Here is a 17,910-nt window from a genome sequence, read left to right as displayed (position 1 = left end):
TCTTCCATCCCCATTGGCTCTTACAATCTTTCTGCCCCCTCTTCTATAGAGGAGGGCCCTAATGGGAAAAATTGAATGAGTCTTCACATTTAGGATTGAGCATTTCAAGGTCTCTCAGTCTCTGTGCATTGTCTAGTTGTGGGTATTTGTTGCCATTTAATATAGGAAGAAGCTTCTTTGGTAATGGCTGAGCAAGACACTGATTGATGAGTACAGCAGAGTGTCTCTAGGAGTCATTTCATGACTATGTTTCTTTAGCAGAGCAGTAGTATTTGGTTTTCCTCTAGGTCCCTGGCCTTGGTGTCTTTTCTATTTGTCTATTTATTTATTCATTCATTCATTTATTTATTTATTTATTCATTCTTTCATTCATTCATTCATTTATTTTTGGTCAACATTGATCATTGATATTAATCTTGCATTTTCTTGAAGTGCTCTTGATATTGGTGTCAAACAACTCGAGTTTCATGGGTTAAGTTTGGAAAGGTTCCCTCCCTTTATCTTTAAAGAAGTTTGAGGAGGACTGATGTCTTGAAGAAATCAGACTCTTCTGTTTTAGGAGATTTTCACAGTGAGTCAGTTTTAGTCAAGGCATAGTTCAGATGTTCTGTTTCCATGCTTGCAATGGTAGACTATATGTTTTTTTGGGATTAGTCCAATTCTTTTAGATTATCTAAATTTGCTTTAGAGTTTCCAGTTCATTTTTAAGTAAAATTGCTCACAATGTTCAGAAACCCTTTCTGTTTCTATGAAATCAGTTGTATTTGCCCCCTTTCATTTCTAATCTTAATTACTTCTTTCTTCCTTAGCTAGGTGTTTTAAGTTTTGTTGATGTTTTTGGAGAACTAACTCCTGGTTTGATTATTTTTCTACTGCTTTAATTTTCTGTCTCATTTGCCTTGGTCTGATCTGTGTATCATCAGTAAATAGATACTTTGACTTCTTCCTTTCCTGTTTGTATCCCTTTGGTCCCTTTTGGTTGTCTTGTTGCTATAGCTAAGACTTTGAGTACTATATTGACTAGCTGTGGAAAGAGTGGACAACTTTGACTTGCTTCTAATTTTAGTGGAATTGCTTTTTTTTCTATATTTATGTTTATATTAGTTGTGGGCTATAAATCACTGTTATTACATTGATGTATGTCCCATGTATCTCTAGTCTCTCTAAGACTTTTATACTTGAAGGGATGTTAGATTTTGTCAAAGGCCTTTTCTACATCTAATGGGATGATAGTGTGGGTTTTTTTTTTCTTTTAGTCTGTTTCAGTAGGAGATTGCATTTATTGATTCATGTGTACTGAACCATGCTTGCATCACTGGGATGATGCCACCTTGATCATGGTGGATCTCTGTGGATCTTTTTTTAAATTCAGTTTGCAGCATTTATGTGAATAAGGGATGCTGCATAGTAATTTCTTTTTGTGTGTGTGACTTGACTTTTATGTGGTTTTGGTAATAGGGTAATAGGGTCCTCATAAAAAGAATTAGGAAATGTTTCTTCAGTTTCTGCTTTGTGAATAATTTTAAAGAGTATTGGGGTTAACTCTTCCTTTAAGATTTTAAAGAATTCTTTCTGTACTGAATCCATCTGGCCCTGTGCCTTTTTGGTTGGGAGACTTTTAATTACTGATTCTGTTTCATGGGGTTTATGGGTGTGTTTAAATTGATCTTGATTTAACTTTGGTAGGTAGTATATGTCAAGATATTCATTCATTCTTTTAGCTTTTTGGTTTGGTGGAGTGCAGGTTTTTAAAGTATGATCTTACAATTATCCAAATTTCTTCAGTGACTGTTGTAACATCCTACTTTTCGTCTCTTATTTTATGTATTTGGTTATTTTCTCTCTATCTGTCTTTTAGTTTATGTGAATAAGGTTTTCTCAAACTTCTTAATTCTTAAACAACCAACTTTCCATCTCATTGGTTTTGTTTTGATTTTTTTGTTTCTATTTAGATTTCAGTCCTGAGTTTATTTCTTGTCATCTAGTCTTTTTGTTTGTTATTTCTTCTTGTTGTTCTAGAGTTTTAAGTTGTAACATTAAATTGCTAATATGAGATCTCTCCAGTTTTTTTCTTTTATGTAGGCATTTAGTGTTATGAACTTGCTTTCATTGTGTTTCATTGGTTTGGGGTAAACCATGTTTTCATTAAATTCAATTCTAAAAATTTTTAAATTCCTTTCTTGATTTCTCCCTTAACCCATTTTTCATTCAATAAAGAGTTTTTCAGTTTCCATGAGTTTGTAAGCTTTCTGTTTTTTCTGTTATTGATATCCATCTTTGATCTTTGGTGGTGAGATAATAGTTGGCAGAGTGATAGTTCAATTTTCTTCTATCTGTTAAGACTTGTTTTGTGACCAAGTATGTGGTTAATTTGGATAAACTTCCATAAGTTGCTGAGAAGAAATTATTCGTGTGTGTGTGTGTGTGTGTGTATGTGTGTTTGTGTGAAATGTTTTGTAGATGTCTTCTAGGTCCATTTAATTTATGTCGTTATTAAACTCCAGCATTTCTCTGTTTAGTTATGTCTGGATGGTGTGTGTATTGGTGAGAGTGGAGTGTTAAAGGGCTAGGGGACCCTGGGTCTGCACTGAGAGGTGGAGTTCTATGAAACTGAGAGCGAACTGTTGATGTCTCCTATTGCTCTGTCTGTCAGTTTTGCCCTTATCCCTCTCAGTGTTCACTTCATGTATCTGCAAAATCCAGTATTATATCCACAGCACTTTTAGTAATTCTTATATCTTCCTGCTGGATTACCCACTTTCTCATTCTGGGATGGCATTCTTTGAGTTTTGTGACAGTTTTTGTCTAGTTAAAGTTCAGCCCTACTGCTTAAATTGTGTCCCTGTTCTATGACATAGCTTTACATTTTTTAATGTTTGGCCCGTTTTGCCTCATATATATCGAATTGCGTGTCTCATGGAAAGAATGTATAATTGGGTCTTGGTATTTATTTATTTATACAGTCAATTGTTATCTTTTAGTTATTACTTAATAAATCCCTACTTCAAACAATTACTTAATTGTAGGAGGGATGTACAGCTGTTTCCACATGTGGAGGTCAGAGGTCAACCTGGGGAGTCGGTTCTCTCCACTTATCATGTGGTTTATGTAGTTCAAATTCAGGTCCTCAGGCAGAGGGGTGAGCACCTTCACCATTCAGCAACCGAACTGATGTCAGCTTAATGTCAATTATATATAAGAAGTATACTTGTTGACTGTGTCCTCAGAGGCCACCTGACCTCTTGCCCTGTTTCTAACAACTTCAAATTCAGACGAGGAAGAAAGCAATCTCTGTGACAGCCATGCAAATGTCAGGAGGTTAAAAGTCTTCTGCCTTCTCTTTAATCCTGAGAGAAGTTCAGAGTTGCAATCTCTCTTGAATGTTCTCTGCAAAGCTGGAGGTTTGGGCTCAGGTAGACAACACTGTGAATCATCCCACCAGGTTTTACATGGTTGGCGCTATATTTCATGGGTGCTAGAGCCCTGCCATGATTTCTGGATTTGTTCATGTGTTGTCATTGAGCTGCCATCTCTGTATTGAGAGAGTCCAGGCCTTCCTGTTCTGCCTTTTGCTAATGCCACCCTGTCATTGCCTGTAAAGAGTACAGTGAGTTTGCTGACTACTAAGGGCTGCACATCCAGACCTCAGGCTTTTTCCTTGCTTGAAGGTGTAATGTGAATGGCCTTTGGAATCTGCTGTGGATGCATGTTTTGCCAGTGAGTGCATTTTGATGTTTGATATTCCTAGTCAGATGTAGCACAGAGAAGCTGCCATGAAAGGGCCTTTAAACCTTCCCTTTCCTGTTGTAATCAAGAGAATTAGTGGTCAGATGGAAAGGGTTCTTCAAAGACTGTTTCCTGCTGGAAAAGAGAAACCACAGAGGTTGCAGTTACTCGGCCAGGTCACAGGGTGACTTTGGAGCTGAGTTTTCAGGGTTATAAGCCTCAGCAGCTGCTTTCTGTATCTTCCTGTCTTACCATTAAATTCTTTCAGGAGGTGGTTATTTAGAAATTTTTGAGTAACTGCCAGTCAGAGCTCTGGAGGAAGGTGGCTCAGAACATAATCGCCCATGTTTTCTTCTCTTTCTTTCAAATATGCACTGTTAACCTGTTTATTTTGCTTCGATCAACAGTGATGTGGATTTCACTGTTTGCCTTATTTCATGTTTTCTCAAATCTGAGTCATCATGACGTGCCTTTGTTGGCCTCGGTGAACTCCCACTAGCTTTCTTGAGGTCATGTATGAAAAGACTGTGGGACAAGACTGAAGGTTTCAGGAATGACACCCACAGTTCTGGGAGCAAGGGAGGCGGGGTCCAGCTGTAAACCCTACATTTGAGAGGCAGAAACAGTAGGCTCAATAACCCCTTCACAGAGCTGGACTGGGACCAGCTATGCTGACTTTACCCTCATCAGGCTTCCAGTGACCTGCTGGGTCATGTTCCAGTTGACAGCTCCTTTCTGCTTAGCAAATCTGTCCGTGATGTACTTTTTCTGTAGGTCCTTGACCTTTTCTCCCAAACCTGGCATTTCCCAGGTTGGAAACATGCATATTATCCCTTAGACATTACCCACAAATCTGAGGTAAGCCTTCAAGACAGAGGGTTTGAATTTTAAAGAGCCTGCAGTGATTGCTTGTGGTGATAATTATGATCATGATTACGAAGATGATGGATACTAAAAATAATAATAGATTCTCAATTAATTCTTTTTTCCTCAAAATACTCTTAAGCCTCTCTACTAAAGTAGAGAATCTAGAAGTTGAATTCAAAATCCTTGTTTTCTCCTGCAGGCAAGCTGCAGAGTCCTGGCCAGCCACCTACACAGAGTTCCATGCACTCCTGCCTTAGCTTCCTGATGGCAGAGTGAGAACCAAAATGGAATTATGGGCAAGTGCCATTTAGTAATGGCTACTGTTCTTTGTCTCTGTGGTTGTCAGTAGAGGTTATCAGATGGAGGGCAGTACAGGATTATGACAAGTGATGGGCTGGAGACCAGACTGTTTAGTGTCTGGTAGGGCTCATAGTTTATGTACAAGAATAGACAGTAGATACAGGGACTGACAGGATTTTTCATTCTTGTCCCCAAAGGCAGGGAAGACTGGAAAGCCAATTCCTGGCTACTGGGAGTGGGTTTATGCATTAGTGTTTATTAGCTTATCTTTTAAATTTAAGTTGCTCATATTTAAGTTTTTCATATTTAATCCTTTATAAAATTAGAAATGTCAGTGACTAGGTTACATTAGAAGGTAAACATGGTTAGAAAGGCACAAAATGCAGTATTTGTCATTCTCGTTGCATCTAATGGCTGCAGCCCAAACTGCCCTTGCTGGTAAGATGCTGAGCATCTACTCTTCACTGGGAGATTGTCACACTACTCCCACCCCATCTGAATTGGCTTCACTAGCAGCCATCTTGTATAGGGGGTTAAAATAATGATATTGTGAAACTTCTTTATTTCAGACCCAGTTGGAGTCAGCTGGGGTGATTCACTGGCCATACTGTCTCACTTGGGGTTTGCATTCTTTTCTTACTGGTACCATCTATGGGATAGTTTAACAGTTATCTTCCATGGATAGTCCTAAACACCTAGATGACTGCCCCAAACCCACAGCAGCTTCTATACCTGTCACCCTTGGTATTACACCCAGTATCCATCTATCCTAATCTGTGTCTCTGTCATTGCCTGTTTCCTGCTTGTTTATGAGTGACTGTAAGTCCTTCATTTTCTGTCCCAATGTCACTCTCAGCCTTTTATCTCTCCACAAAGATAAAATCATTCCCATGGTAACAGATGCCTACCGTCAGGAGTGTCCTTATCTATCAGAGCTTTGCCCACTTTGACTTCTTGGATCAACTCATAGTTGTTGTCATGTTTTGGAGGATGTTTAAAGGTCTTCCTCATATTACAGTTTTCAAGCTCAGGTAACATTTAACATGTACAAGTCAAGTAACTATAATAGCTGTATAGCCCCACTTTCTACAGCTGTCATTAGATCACAGTATCAAGACTCCTTCCTGCTTGAGATTCTGCAGGAGGGACCATGGCAAATCACACATCTTCACTGTCCAGAACACAGTTCTTCTTCTGAAGGGGGAAGGGAGAGGTCTTGGCCTAAAAAAGAAAGTGTCCTCATAATATATAGGTTCAGAAAAGAATCTTGCTTCCCAATAACTTCATGTAAAATAAAATTTCCTTCAATACCCATAGACACCTAGGAATCAGTTTTTGTAAAAGTTACCAATTAAAATGCTCAGGTCAAGGAAAGTCAGATGTCTCGGCCTCTCGTGTGTTCAGGCTTGTCACTTAGACATGGTGGGGGTTCTGTTTGAATCCATAGCCTCATTTCTTCTGGGTGGATGCCTGCTCTTTCTCCTGCCCTGGAAGAAGAGCTTCAGACCCTGTGTCCATATGAAGCCAAGCACAGCTTCTGTTTCTACTGCCTTTTGTAGTAACTGACCCAATTCTGAGCCTACATCGTCTCCAGTAAGTTCTGACAGCAAACCAAGCTATGGTGTGTATCTATGGGTTTCCTCTATTTGTCTGTTTTGTTGTTGTTTATTTTATTTTATTTTTTTTTATGTTGAGACTGAATCCAGGGCTTGGAGCACCCTATGATTTACTCTGCTACCATGATGTGCTCCTAATCCCTAAGTCTGTGGTTTTATCGGTTTGGGGGATTTTAGAAACCATCTTGATATGCTTTTCTATTTTACCTTGGAAAAATCCAAGCAATGCTCTCAAATCAGCTTGTAATCCTTTTCATGAGAGAAGACCACATCTGCCCTTATTTGCGGGGATAGTTCTTCACTTAATAAATAATGCTGATGGCTCCTAATAGGCCCCAGGCTGAAAAGGAAAGAGATAAATGTAGGAAAATTAAAGACATTTGTTAACGTTGTTTAAATGCAATCTACCTTCTGTCCCCACTGGTTCCATCTGTAGATTTAGCCAGCTGTGGCTCGATTGGTAATACACTGGAAAACATATCACTATTACTCATGCAGAATAAACAACTATTGATATAATGTTTACATAGTATACAACATGTTATCTGGAGGTTATTGAAAATGTTACGTATAGGTTGTTTGAAAGTATCACACAATTTTATGTAAAGAATTTGAACATGCAAGGATTTTACCTCTGTGAGGGTCCTGGAACCAAGGGATCTCAAGGAATTGATATAATACTAGCCTGAGAAGTAAGGATCTGGTGATGGATTAAAGAAGAGTCTCTTCTCTCTTTCTCTGTATCTGTCTCTGTGTATGTCTGTCTTTCTCTCTCTTTGCCTATCTCTCTGTCTCTCTTTCTCTGTCTTGGTCTGTCTCTCTCAATAAGGTTGGCATTTTAGACATTTCCTAAGAAGTATGCATGTGCTTCTTAGTCTGAACAGAGCCCAGGACATATCAATTGTTGGAAATAAAAATGTATTTTTTTCTCACAAAAGGGACTGAAGATTGTTTAATAAAAATTTTGAACTCTAGAAAACATAATTTTTAATATCAAGTCTCAGAGACACTGAGGCCATGAACTGTCCTTTTTTTTTTTTTTTTTTTTTTCTTTTTAGTTTTTACCGTGGCAGGTAATGGTAATAACCAGGACAGAGTACTGCAACTCCAGACTTTGGAGCCTAAGCTACGTGCTTCTAGGTCCATCATTAAACCACCCATTCCAAGCCTACATTGCCTCCAGCAAGGCCTGAGAGGTGCCCTTCTCATGAGCACCATGTTTTGTCTCTGTACTGACAGTTCAAATAGTAACCCAGCATTCTTTCCTCAGTTGCTTGATTTAGGCTAAGAAATAACTTGGTGTAGTAAAGGGAAAAAACCATTCTTGCATGTGCAGTGGTTTTGTGACTGAGGTGAGGAGAAAATGGAGGCCACACTGTCCTCTTAGGGTCCCAGGAACCTCTGAAGGGAGGACTGTGGCTGAGGTTTCTCAAGGCCTGCCCATTGTTCCCTGGCCAAGCTTTATTCACTGCACAATCCTCAAGGCCTGCCCATTGTTCCCTGGCCAAGCTTTATTCACTGCACAATCCTCAAGGCCTGCCCATTGTTCCCTGGCCAAACTCTTGTTCACTGCACAATCCTCTCAGACACAGTAACCCTAAATTTTTAGTAAATAATGCCCAGAAAGGTAGGAAAGAGCTGAAATAAAGAATGGCAAGTGAATATAGTTTTCAGCCAGTAAATAGTGCCCAGTTCTAGTCCACCTCCACTTTTTTTTATAACCTTTACAATAGAAATTGTCCCCTCTCACCTTGAGAACTGGTCCCTCTTGTTGCTATTGTTGGATTTACTACCTTTGTGAAGGCTATCATCCTTTCAATTACCTAGGTCTTCCCAGATCATTATTATGCTTTATCTGTGTGTATTTATTTATACATAATTCATGATATATCATAAAGCTTTCCATCTTATCTACTTTATCGTAGTGTAAATCAATGGCATTACATTGTGTCACTACTATCCACCTCCTTCTTGTCTTCCAGAACTGAAGCTCTACGTTTCTTCAGTGTACTGCCTTCATTATTCATCCATGGTTTACCAGGTGTTAAAATTTTATACCCCTTAGAGATGAAATAAAATCCCATCATATTCCCCACTTTGTTTATCCATTCATCTTTTGTGGTTACTTAAGTTGTTTCTGCTTTTTGCTTGTTGTGAATGACCTCAGTATAAATGTAGACATACAAATATCTATTGAGTCCCTCTTTTTAATTCCATTGGCAAAATACCAGGATATTTGACTGCTTTACTTTGTGGTAATTCTGTTTATTATTTTGAAGAACCACCATACTATCATCTACAGTGCCTGAGTAATTTTTCTTGTTATTAACTGTGCCCAATTGCACTCAGGGGTGGCTGTCTCACTCCATTATGCCTTCTGTGTACAGGTTTAAATTTGCTGTAGTAAAATTGATCTTTTTGCTGTCTGAAATTTTGATATTAAATATAAGACACCATTACAAATTAAATATCACAATGCTTCCACATCTTTACTTCTAATAGTTTTATAGTTATAAGTATGGTCAGTCATTTAACCTATTTTGAGTTGATTTTTTGGATATGCGGTGTAAGGATCCAAATTCATTCTTTTTTAGCTTGGATATCCAGTTTTCCCAGCATCACTGGCCAAAAAAGGCTGCCATTTTCTTCGTTAGAGATGGCTGATGACTTTGGTGAAAGCCTTCTATCAGAACTGTATCTTTGGTGTCTGAATTATCAAGCATGGCCTGTATGCTTCTTGGGCACAGCTGTTAGATGGCATTCTGAAATGTGCCACTGACATTATCATGACTTTGCTTAGCAACAGCTACTAAAACCAGTGGTTCCTCCAGCATTTATGAGTGTATTTATGTGCATGTGTATATATTCCCAATTCCCCTCTCTTAAAATCTTTGTTACATGATCGCACTCAATACATTTCACACCTTCCCCTTTAAGCCATTTGGGCTTTGTGTCTACAAGCCCTTGCAATTTAATGAGATTAACAAACTCCAGAAACCCAGAGTGTAATAAATACTCCAAACAACCAGAAAAGTCTTCTGCAAAAAGTCTTAACTGACATCACATCACATAGCCTTCTGTACAGTATAATCTAGAGCTGTCCTGTGTGGAAACAGAACACTGAGGAATTCAGTGAGGCTGAAGGAATTTGCTATTTGTCATTTTAATAATCAGGAAAGCCTAGTTCCAGGTTCAGAGTCTGCTTATCTGAAACTTATGTGTCATGTGTATAGCATGTAGAATTGTGTTGGGGCTTTCATCCAAAATGCCAACAACTCTTTGGAACACAGATTGGTTGTGTTGACTGATCTTGGGAGTTGGCTAAAAATTCATGACTATTGTTTTCATCTCATGAAAGTCTGAAAACCACTACCCTGGATTTAAATCCCTGAATGTGTGGGCTTGGAAGCTCAAAGATACCTCAGTTCCAGAAGCAAAGTGCAGAGTCCATTTGTGAATGAGCAGCTATTCAGTGGAACTGAAGTAGGCCCATTGAAATAATTGCAGAAGCAAACAGTCTTGTTTCCATGGAAACTTCATGTGGACAAGTTCATGCCTCTTGTTTATGTTCCTCCTGGGCATACATATTCTGAAACTGGCTCTGTTCTCTCCTTCAACAATGGTTCTCTCTTGAACAGGGCATTGGCTCCTAACCTCGAGCTCTGCAGAGTCCCTGGCTCCTGACTGTTGGTGCTTCAACCCTCTGCAGGCAAGGGAAGAGGAAACCTAAATTGGCTAGTTAGCCTGCAGCATGTACAGCTCCCAGGAGCTGCTCACCCTCACACTTGAACCTGCAGTGTGTGCTGCTCCCAGGAGCTGCTCACCCTCACAATTTAACCTGCAGTGTGTTCTGCTCATGGGAGCTGTGCACCCTCACACTTGAACCTGCAGTGTGTCCTGTTCATGGGAGCTGTGCACCCTCACACTTGAACCTGCAGTGTGTCCTGTTCATGGGAGCTGTGCACCCTCACACTTGAACCTGTAGTGTGTCCTGTTCATGGGAGCTGTGCACTCTCACACTTGAAACAGTGATACTTTCATTCACAATTTTTTGCTGTTTATGACTATAGCATTTTAATTCTGTGCTAGGCATGTATCTGTCTCCTTAAATAATAATGATGATAATGATACGTCATGTTTTTGCTTTTCTTTGGTGTTTGAACTTACTAGAATTTTGCTTTGGAACTATAGTTGTTTTTTTTTTTTTAATCTACCTCTGATATTGCTCATCTTATAGCTACTTCAACATTAAATTACTTATGCAATGACTTATATTTTATCCAATTTCTTTGCCATAAAATCAACTTAAGTAACATAGAATATCTTTTTAGTAATCTGTTTCTGGCAATTTGCAGTGGGTAACTGTCTTATTTTCCTACAGCCTGATAAATACAAGTCAAAATTTCTCATCCTTTTGGAGTTTAAGAAGACAAGTTGAGTTTAATTTTAAATGCAAATGAAGTCCCCAAGAGAAATCATCCACCTATGCAGCATAAGGCTGTGCTGTTAGTGTCTAAGGCCTCCAGACATGCGGCTATGCTCTCCTTTTCCACTGTATCATAAATTACTAACATATATGTATTTTTCTCCACAGTAAAACCAACTGTGATCGATGTGGACATTTATGTTAACAGCATTGGTCCTGTGTCATCCATAAACATGGTAAGAAGCACCTGTGTTTAGCTTGGCGGCTCTTGCACCCCTTCATGCCTACAGTTTCCAGTGGATTTGTGTTTGAGTTTTATCATGTGTGTTTAAAGCCCACTATAATTCCTTAAGTGTTAAGTAATGTGATATTGAAAATGGTCATTAAGAGTCAAGAGGGACAGCTTGTGATGTCATCAGTCAGCCATTGCTCTGGGAATTAAGACCTGTCCCCACTCTCACACATATTGACAGCACATGCCTTTGAGATGGGATTATTTGGGGTTGTATAGCCATTGTCTTTATCTGACCTCACCAATATTAGGGATGCATATAAGTGGTAGGCACCTTTTGGTTTGGATTCTGTGAATAAGCCAGCTCCTGGTGGCCAGATGGAGGAAACTCCACCTTTGTTTCACTGCAGAGCTGCAAGTTCTGAAATTCAAATCTCAGTGCTCACAAAGTCCATAAAGGTTCCGTGAGCATGGAAGCAGTAACCATCATTATCTCTCTTAATTTGCTGATTGCTAAGTGGCTATTTGGGAAAAGTCCTATGACCTTATCAAAGTTTAACACTGTGGCTGAAGCTAAATGAAAAACTTACATCCTGAAACCCTGAATACACTTCCCAATGACACTTTTCCCATAATACCATCTTTAATTTAGTTGCTTTCAATTCTGCCATCTACCTTTTATTGCTGACTCAACCCTCATTACCCACTTACATTCAGTTTCCTACTCAATACTTTCCATGTTTTGCAAGGTCCACGTTTTACATTTAAGTATCTTATTTTCTGAAACCATGGTGTGGTTCCGCAGCTATATGAATTGAGCCTTTTACAATTCTGACTCTCCAGCAGCAAAAGGGCCTTTGAGAAGCATCTTTGAGATTGCCTTGGGTGCTCATGGAGGCCTCCCTAGGGTTAGACATGCTCTTATTCCCAAGCTGTAGGGCAGGTCTAACTTCACTCTAGCACCAGATATACTTGGGCCTTACCTCCCCGAGAGCAGGACTTTCTCTCTGTGTATGTGCATGCATGTGTATACAAGCATGCATGCTTTGGTGCATGTTTAGAAATGAGGAGACAACTTGTGAGACTCAGCTCTCTCCTTCCAACTGTGAGTTCCAGCAGTAACAGGTGGATGACAGAAATGAAAACAACTCAATTAAAGACTGTATTGTGGGGACTGCATCACTGGGAAGTGTATTCAGGGTTTCAGGATGTAAGTTTTTTATTTAGCTTCAACCACAATGTTAAAGTTTGATGAGGTCATAGGACTTTTCCCAAATAGCCACTTAGCAAACAACAAATTAGGAAAGACAATGACGGTTACTGTTTCCATCCTCACAAGACCTTTATTGACTTTGTGAATACTGAGATTTTAACTTCAGAACTTTCAGCTAGGCATTGGAACAAAGGTGGAGTTCTGTCCATCTGGCAGACTGACAGCCATTGACGTACTGCAGTTGCTTGTTCTTAGTCCCTTTGGGACCAGAAGGATGTTGTTTTAGCAGAGTTATCATAACATCCTCCAGGTTAGCCACTGCAGTGTACTCAATGTGTGCAGCACCTGGTGCACACAGATTGTTCAGGACCAAGAAAGCCGCAGTCAGAAGCACATGTAAGATCATTTTGGAGAATTTCCAATTTTAAGTAGCCTTTGAGAAAATTTACTCTCCAGGGTGTTATACTGGTGGATTGCTCACTGTTCTTATTTGTGTTGAGTTAAATGAAGTTCATTGACTTCTCATGGGGAGCATTCTAAGTATGATCAGCTTGGTGGTCATCCCAGGACATCCTCAAGGCCATGGAGTGAAATGCAGCTGTGTGTACTATAGAAATACCACTTCAGCAACACACTGAGATGATGAGGGCTCAGCATGTTCCAGTGTTAGAATTACTTTTCCTTTCTAAAAATTGAAATATTTAGTTTTTGTTTCCTGTAAGTTTGGACCGAGAGTACAGAAAACCTTGAAAGTGCATAGCTGACAGGGAGCTCTTTCTTTGCATCCTGAACTTTGTGGGACAAGTATATGTCATTTAGAATCATATCTTTACTTAGAATCTAGTATGTCCTGCCTGTTCCTTCTGTCTCCACTAAGATGGCCTTCTGGGAGCTCTGTATGTTCACTTTTCCTAGATGCTGCAGGTCTGCAGCCATATTCCATGTGGCTCCACACTGATTCCTTCTTCTTTGTAAGTTCTCCCATTGGCTTACCTGTGGAAGCCCAATCACTCATCACCATGTAAGAATAAGGAATAGCAGGTAGTTGGGAAGGCAGAGGGACAGGCTAGACATCACCAGAATATACATGGTGATGATTCATAACCTAAATATTCAGAACTGGTGTCATGCTGCACAGCCTTAAGAGTGATGGGAGAAAAGTGAGACTCACCAATCCCACACTTGTCCCTCTAGAATGGACATTTTGAGAGGGGTCATCAGAGAGCTATATCTACTCCAAAGAGGTGACTAACCCTCTAAGATGGTCTCTTTCTTTCTAGAGTTTTCCTGAAGGTATTCAGTTTTAGGGCCAAAAGAAGTGAAGGTCATAGCAACACAAAACAAGTCTTGCTTGATTTTCTTCATGTTACCTTTTTCACCCAAGGTTTATCACATTTTTGAATTTGTAGTTTGATACCCTACACTCATATTTGAAAAATTGTTTTTTCCCTTTTTTATTGACTTAATTTTACATATATATGGGCTACAGTGCAATGTTTAAGTTCAAGTAAACACCATGTGCTGATGACATAAGGGCAAGTAAAGCATCCAAGACCATGAGTGTTTATTTTTTTGTGGAAATAACATTGTCTACAGTCAAGATATGGAGTCAATCTGTCAGTCAATGATGAACAGATGATAGAGCACATGAACAACAGGGTAGTATTGTGCCAATCTAGACATCCATAGAAACATGGGCAGACCTGGAAGATGTTATATTAAGCAAAGCAAGAAAGACAAATACCCATGATTCCACTTATACATAGGTATCAAATGTTATTTCTTAAGAGGGTAGAAAAGTCATTATTAGAGTCTAGGTAGGAGATAATGGAAAGGGAAGAAGAGAAGTTTCCCAATGGTTCAATGACCACAGTTACATAAGATGAACAAATTCTGATGTTCAGAGTCCACAGGAAGGCATGGGGTATAGAAAAATCTCAAGATCCTGTAAGATCTTCAGATGTCCTCACTGTTATCTCTTACCTTGCTCCCGTATTGTTTGGTTCCCTATGTTCTGTGACTCTTGTCACCTGAAACCTCCCATATCTCCTTTGTTCCTCCTGTCTTTGCTCTTTCTTCCTCCCTTTGTGCCCTGTGTTGTACTTGATACAAAGCTTCCTGACTCACCTTTAAATTTCCAGGTCTTTCTTCATCTGCTTCGGTTTTAAAGTTTAGTATTTTTTTGGTTGTAAAATTGTGGTTTGATTCTAACAGATTCCAGTTTGGGGATTCTCCATCTTGCAATCCACTTTCTTGAGTACATTGATCATTAAACACAGGTCTAATAACCACCATATCTGGCCACTTCTGGTTCTGTTTCTGTTGCACTGTGTTGTTTGATTTTACTTCACAACAGGCCAGGCAATGTTGATTGTGCACAAGAATAAGTGAAGTTCTGAAGTTGTATTTTCACACATCTGTGCAGGTCTGAGCCAGTATAGGCTGGCCTGTTGTCTTGCTGAGGCTCAACTGGGCATTGGTCTCCCCATTTCTTAGGTGCAATTGTCCAGAGGTGTCAACTGAGAACCTTGTTTCTTATACTCATTTTCATGATGGTCTCTTCTCAGAGCAGCTAAGTCAGCAAATGTATTGAGAGGAAACTATTACTTTTTGGCTCATTTCTGTCATTGCTTACTTTTTTTCAGAACTTGGTATTAAATTCAGGACTCTACATACACTAAGCCACAATTGCAGCCTTTAAGAATTTTAATTTTGAGATAGAGTCTCACTTAAAGTTACCCAAGCTGGCCTGAAGCTCACTCCATAGCCTGCATTGACCTTGATTTTTCAGTCCTCTTGCCTCAGCCTTCTATATAGCTGGGTTCACAGACCTGGGCCCCCAGGCTCTGCTTGGTCATTTGCTTTCTGAGAACTTGCAGCAACTCTTTTTTGGATTTCTTGGAGGCCCAAAACTCTGTCTCAAATCACCCTGACTTCTTCATCCTAGCTGCTGTTCCTTATGTAGCACTGTAGCTTGAGACAAAATCTGTGGAAAGTATCACAAAAGAAATAACTTTTTTGTTGTTGTTGTTGTTGTTTTCTGTATGCCTACCCTGTCTTTTTTGGTTTCTCTAAACTTTAAATTGATATTTTACCCAAGGTTTCTCATTGTCCTTGGTGGAATTGTTGGTCTGTTACAATGTATGCCATCAAAGCTACTTAACTTGGTGTGAAAAAGTGTAAAGCTATTTTATTTTTCATTAGTATGTGCTAATTTTTCATATTAATCACATGTGATATTTGAACACATGTTCACATTATAAACCGATTATAGGCAACCTCCTTTTATCTGCCATTGCACTTCTTCCCAACTTCTTGTGACAAGTACTTTTTATTCTTCAGATAATTAGAATAAACAATCTCAAAATTCATATGGGAGCACAACAGCCAAACAGCCAACGCCTTCATAACCAAGTGAGCAGATTTGGAAACATCATAATACCTGATTTTAAGACATATCCCAGAGCTGTAATAACCAAAGCAGCATGAAGTTGGCATACAAATAATTAGACCACTGGAACAAAGTAGTGACTCCAGAAATTAACCCTGGTGACTACAGCCAACTGATTCTCAACAAAGGCACCAAAGCACATTGAAGAAATTATAGCTTCATTGTCAAATGGCTTGCGAATTGAAGCTCTTGTGGAACAAGTCTTAATTCTAAAGAAGCAGACAAGTAACTTGGGCTACAGCTAAGTTCAAAGAAGCCTTACTCAAGACATTGTGTTCTTGACTTAAGAGTCTTTCAGATTGCTCTTGGGATATTGAAGAAGGGACAGTTTTCTGGGACCTATGCTTTTGATCTTCTCTACAAGAAAGCAAAGCTTTGAAGGGAAGTAAATGAAGTTAATTTTGTGTATCTTATAGAAATTTCTGCTTTAGGGAAGCACAGCTCTCTTCCATTATCAGTTACCCAAGAAGACAGTCATATAGATGGTTTCAATATTCTTTTAAGAAATGAAAAATAGATTCTGAGCCAGTCCTGCTGGTACATGCCTTTAATCCCAGCACTTGGGAGGCAAAGTCAGGCTGATTTCTATGAGTTTAAGACTAGCATGGTCTTCACAGCATGAGCCCCAGATCCTCACCCTCAAGGTCAATTGCATAATGTTCAACAGGGTCATAGAAGCAAACGCTACCAAATTAAGGAAGCCCATAGTAATACACAAAACATTTAGAACAGTAAATAGACAAGACCATAAAATAAACTCCTCATGGCATAGTATAATTTAAACACTAAATATACTGAACAAAGAGAGAGCTGCATTGAAAACTGCAAGAGAAATTTATAAGTCACATATTAAAAAATCCCATAAAAAGATAAACAAATAGACTTCTCAGTGGAAACTTTAAAAGCTAGAGGGCTTGGAGCTCACTAAAGACTACAGATACCAATCCAGACTACTTTACCCAGCAAAACCATCTGCCATACTTGAAAGAGAAAGAAAAATTTCCATGATATAAACAGACTAAAAGAATTTATGCCCACTAAGTCAGCCCTAGAGAGACTACGGGAAGCAATAATTTGGATTGAAGGGAGGAAGAAAGCATACTCAAGAGGCTACAGAAAGAAAACAAATAAAGCTATAATTACTGGAACACAAAATAGAACTAAGAACACAAACAGAAAGAGAGAGAGAGACAACAACACGTACCTTTCAGTAACAGCAAAATATTGGTGGCTTCAACTCCTCAATCAAATATATATATAAAAAAAATACTGGTTATCACAGCAAGCCCCTATTTCTGAAGATGCCATTTGCTTATGTCATTGAACATGGAGAAAGAGATTTGGTGCCTAAGTAGAAACTTCTCCCCTAATAATTAACAATTATGGTACTGGAAGATTCTTTACATTCTATCTATGGAGAAATTCATCAGTATCACTCAGCTATGAACCCAGTGATCTGCCTGCAATTATATCCATGAGCAATATATTATTGGAATAACCAAACACCTTGTGATTGGCTTTAAGGCTCACTATATGAGATGGAACTCATACCTGACACTGCTAAAGTGCCCAAGAACCTAAGACTAGATAGGTCATGGTCACTAAGGGAAAACATACTGCTATAATTATGCTAAAGTAATATATCAATAAAATGGCTCATAAGGGGATATTCCTATACCCATACAGACCACTGCATCACTCATCTCTTGTCAGAGAAGCCTCTTTTCCAATAGATGGTAATTAGCACAAAGACTCACACCTGGGCAGTGTAGGGAGTGCAAGAGTCTGAAGCACTTAGTCCTAATGAATTATCAAACCCCTTCTTTCAAGGCTCAGGTATCTATGTGGAAGAGAAGGTAGAATCTAAGAGCCAGAATAGGTGGATAAGTCCAAGAAAACTATCTTCCAGACACAACAAGGCTTATGTACATATGAACTCACAGAAATGGTGACAGTACACACAAGACCAGTACAAGTTCAAGCTAGAGAAAATCCCAGGACAGACAGAGGAGTACTTCTAAACCCCTGATCTGGAGTCAGAGTTATTCTAATACCAAAACCAACTCTTATTGATCACAG

At 39.1% G+C, this 17,910-nt stretch overlaps 1 protein-coding gene across 1 annotated transcript in view; it reads left to right on the top strand.

Moving 5' to 3' along the window:
• Nucleotides 1–17,910, top strand: part of Gabrg3 (gamma-aminobutyric acid type A receptor subunit gamma3) — a 611,436-nt gene that overhangs the window by 37,457 nt on the left and 556,069 nt on the right. The window contains exon 3 of the mRNA XM_036189088.1: nt 11,104–11,171. Coding sequence (XP_036044981.1) covers nt 11,104–11,171 — 68 coding nt within the window. The remainder of the gene's footprint in view (nt 1–11,103; nt 11,172–17,910) is intronic.

This window comes from Onychomys torridus, chromosome 1 (assembly GCF_903995425.1).
Source record: "Onychomys torridus chromosome 1, mOncTor1.1, whole genome shotgun sequence".
NCBI classification, from domain to species: Eukaryota; Metazoa; Chordata; class Mammalia; order Rodentia; family Cricetidae; genus Onychomys; species Onychomys torridus.
Note: the sequence above shows the minus strand (reverse complement) of the source record. Positions and strands in the feature narration are given on the sequence as shown.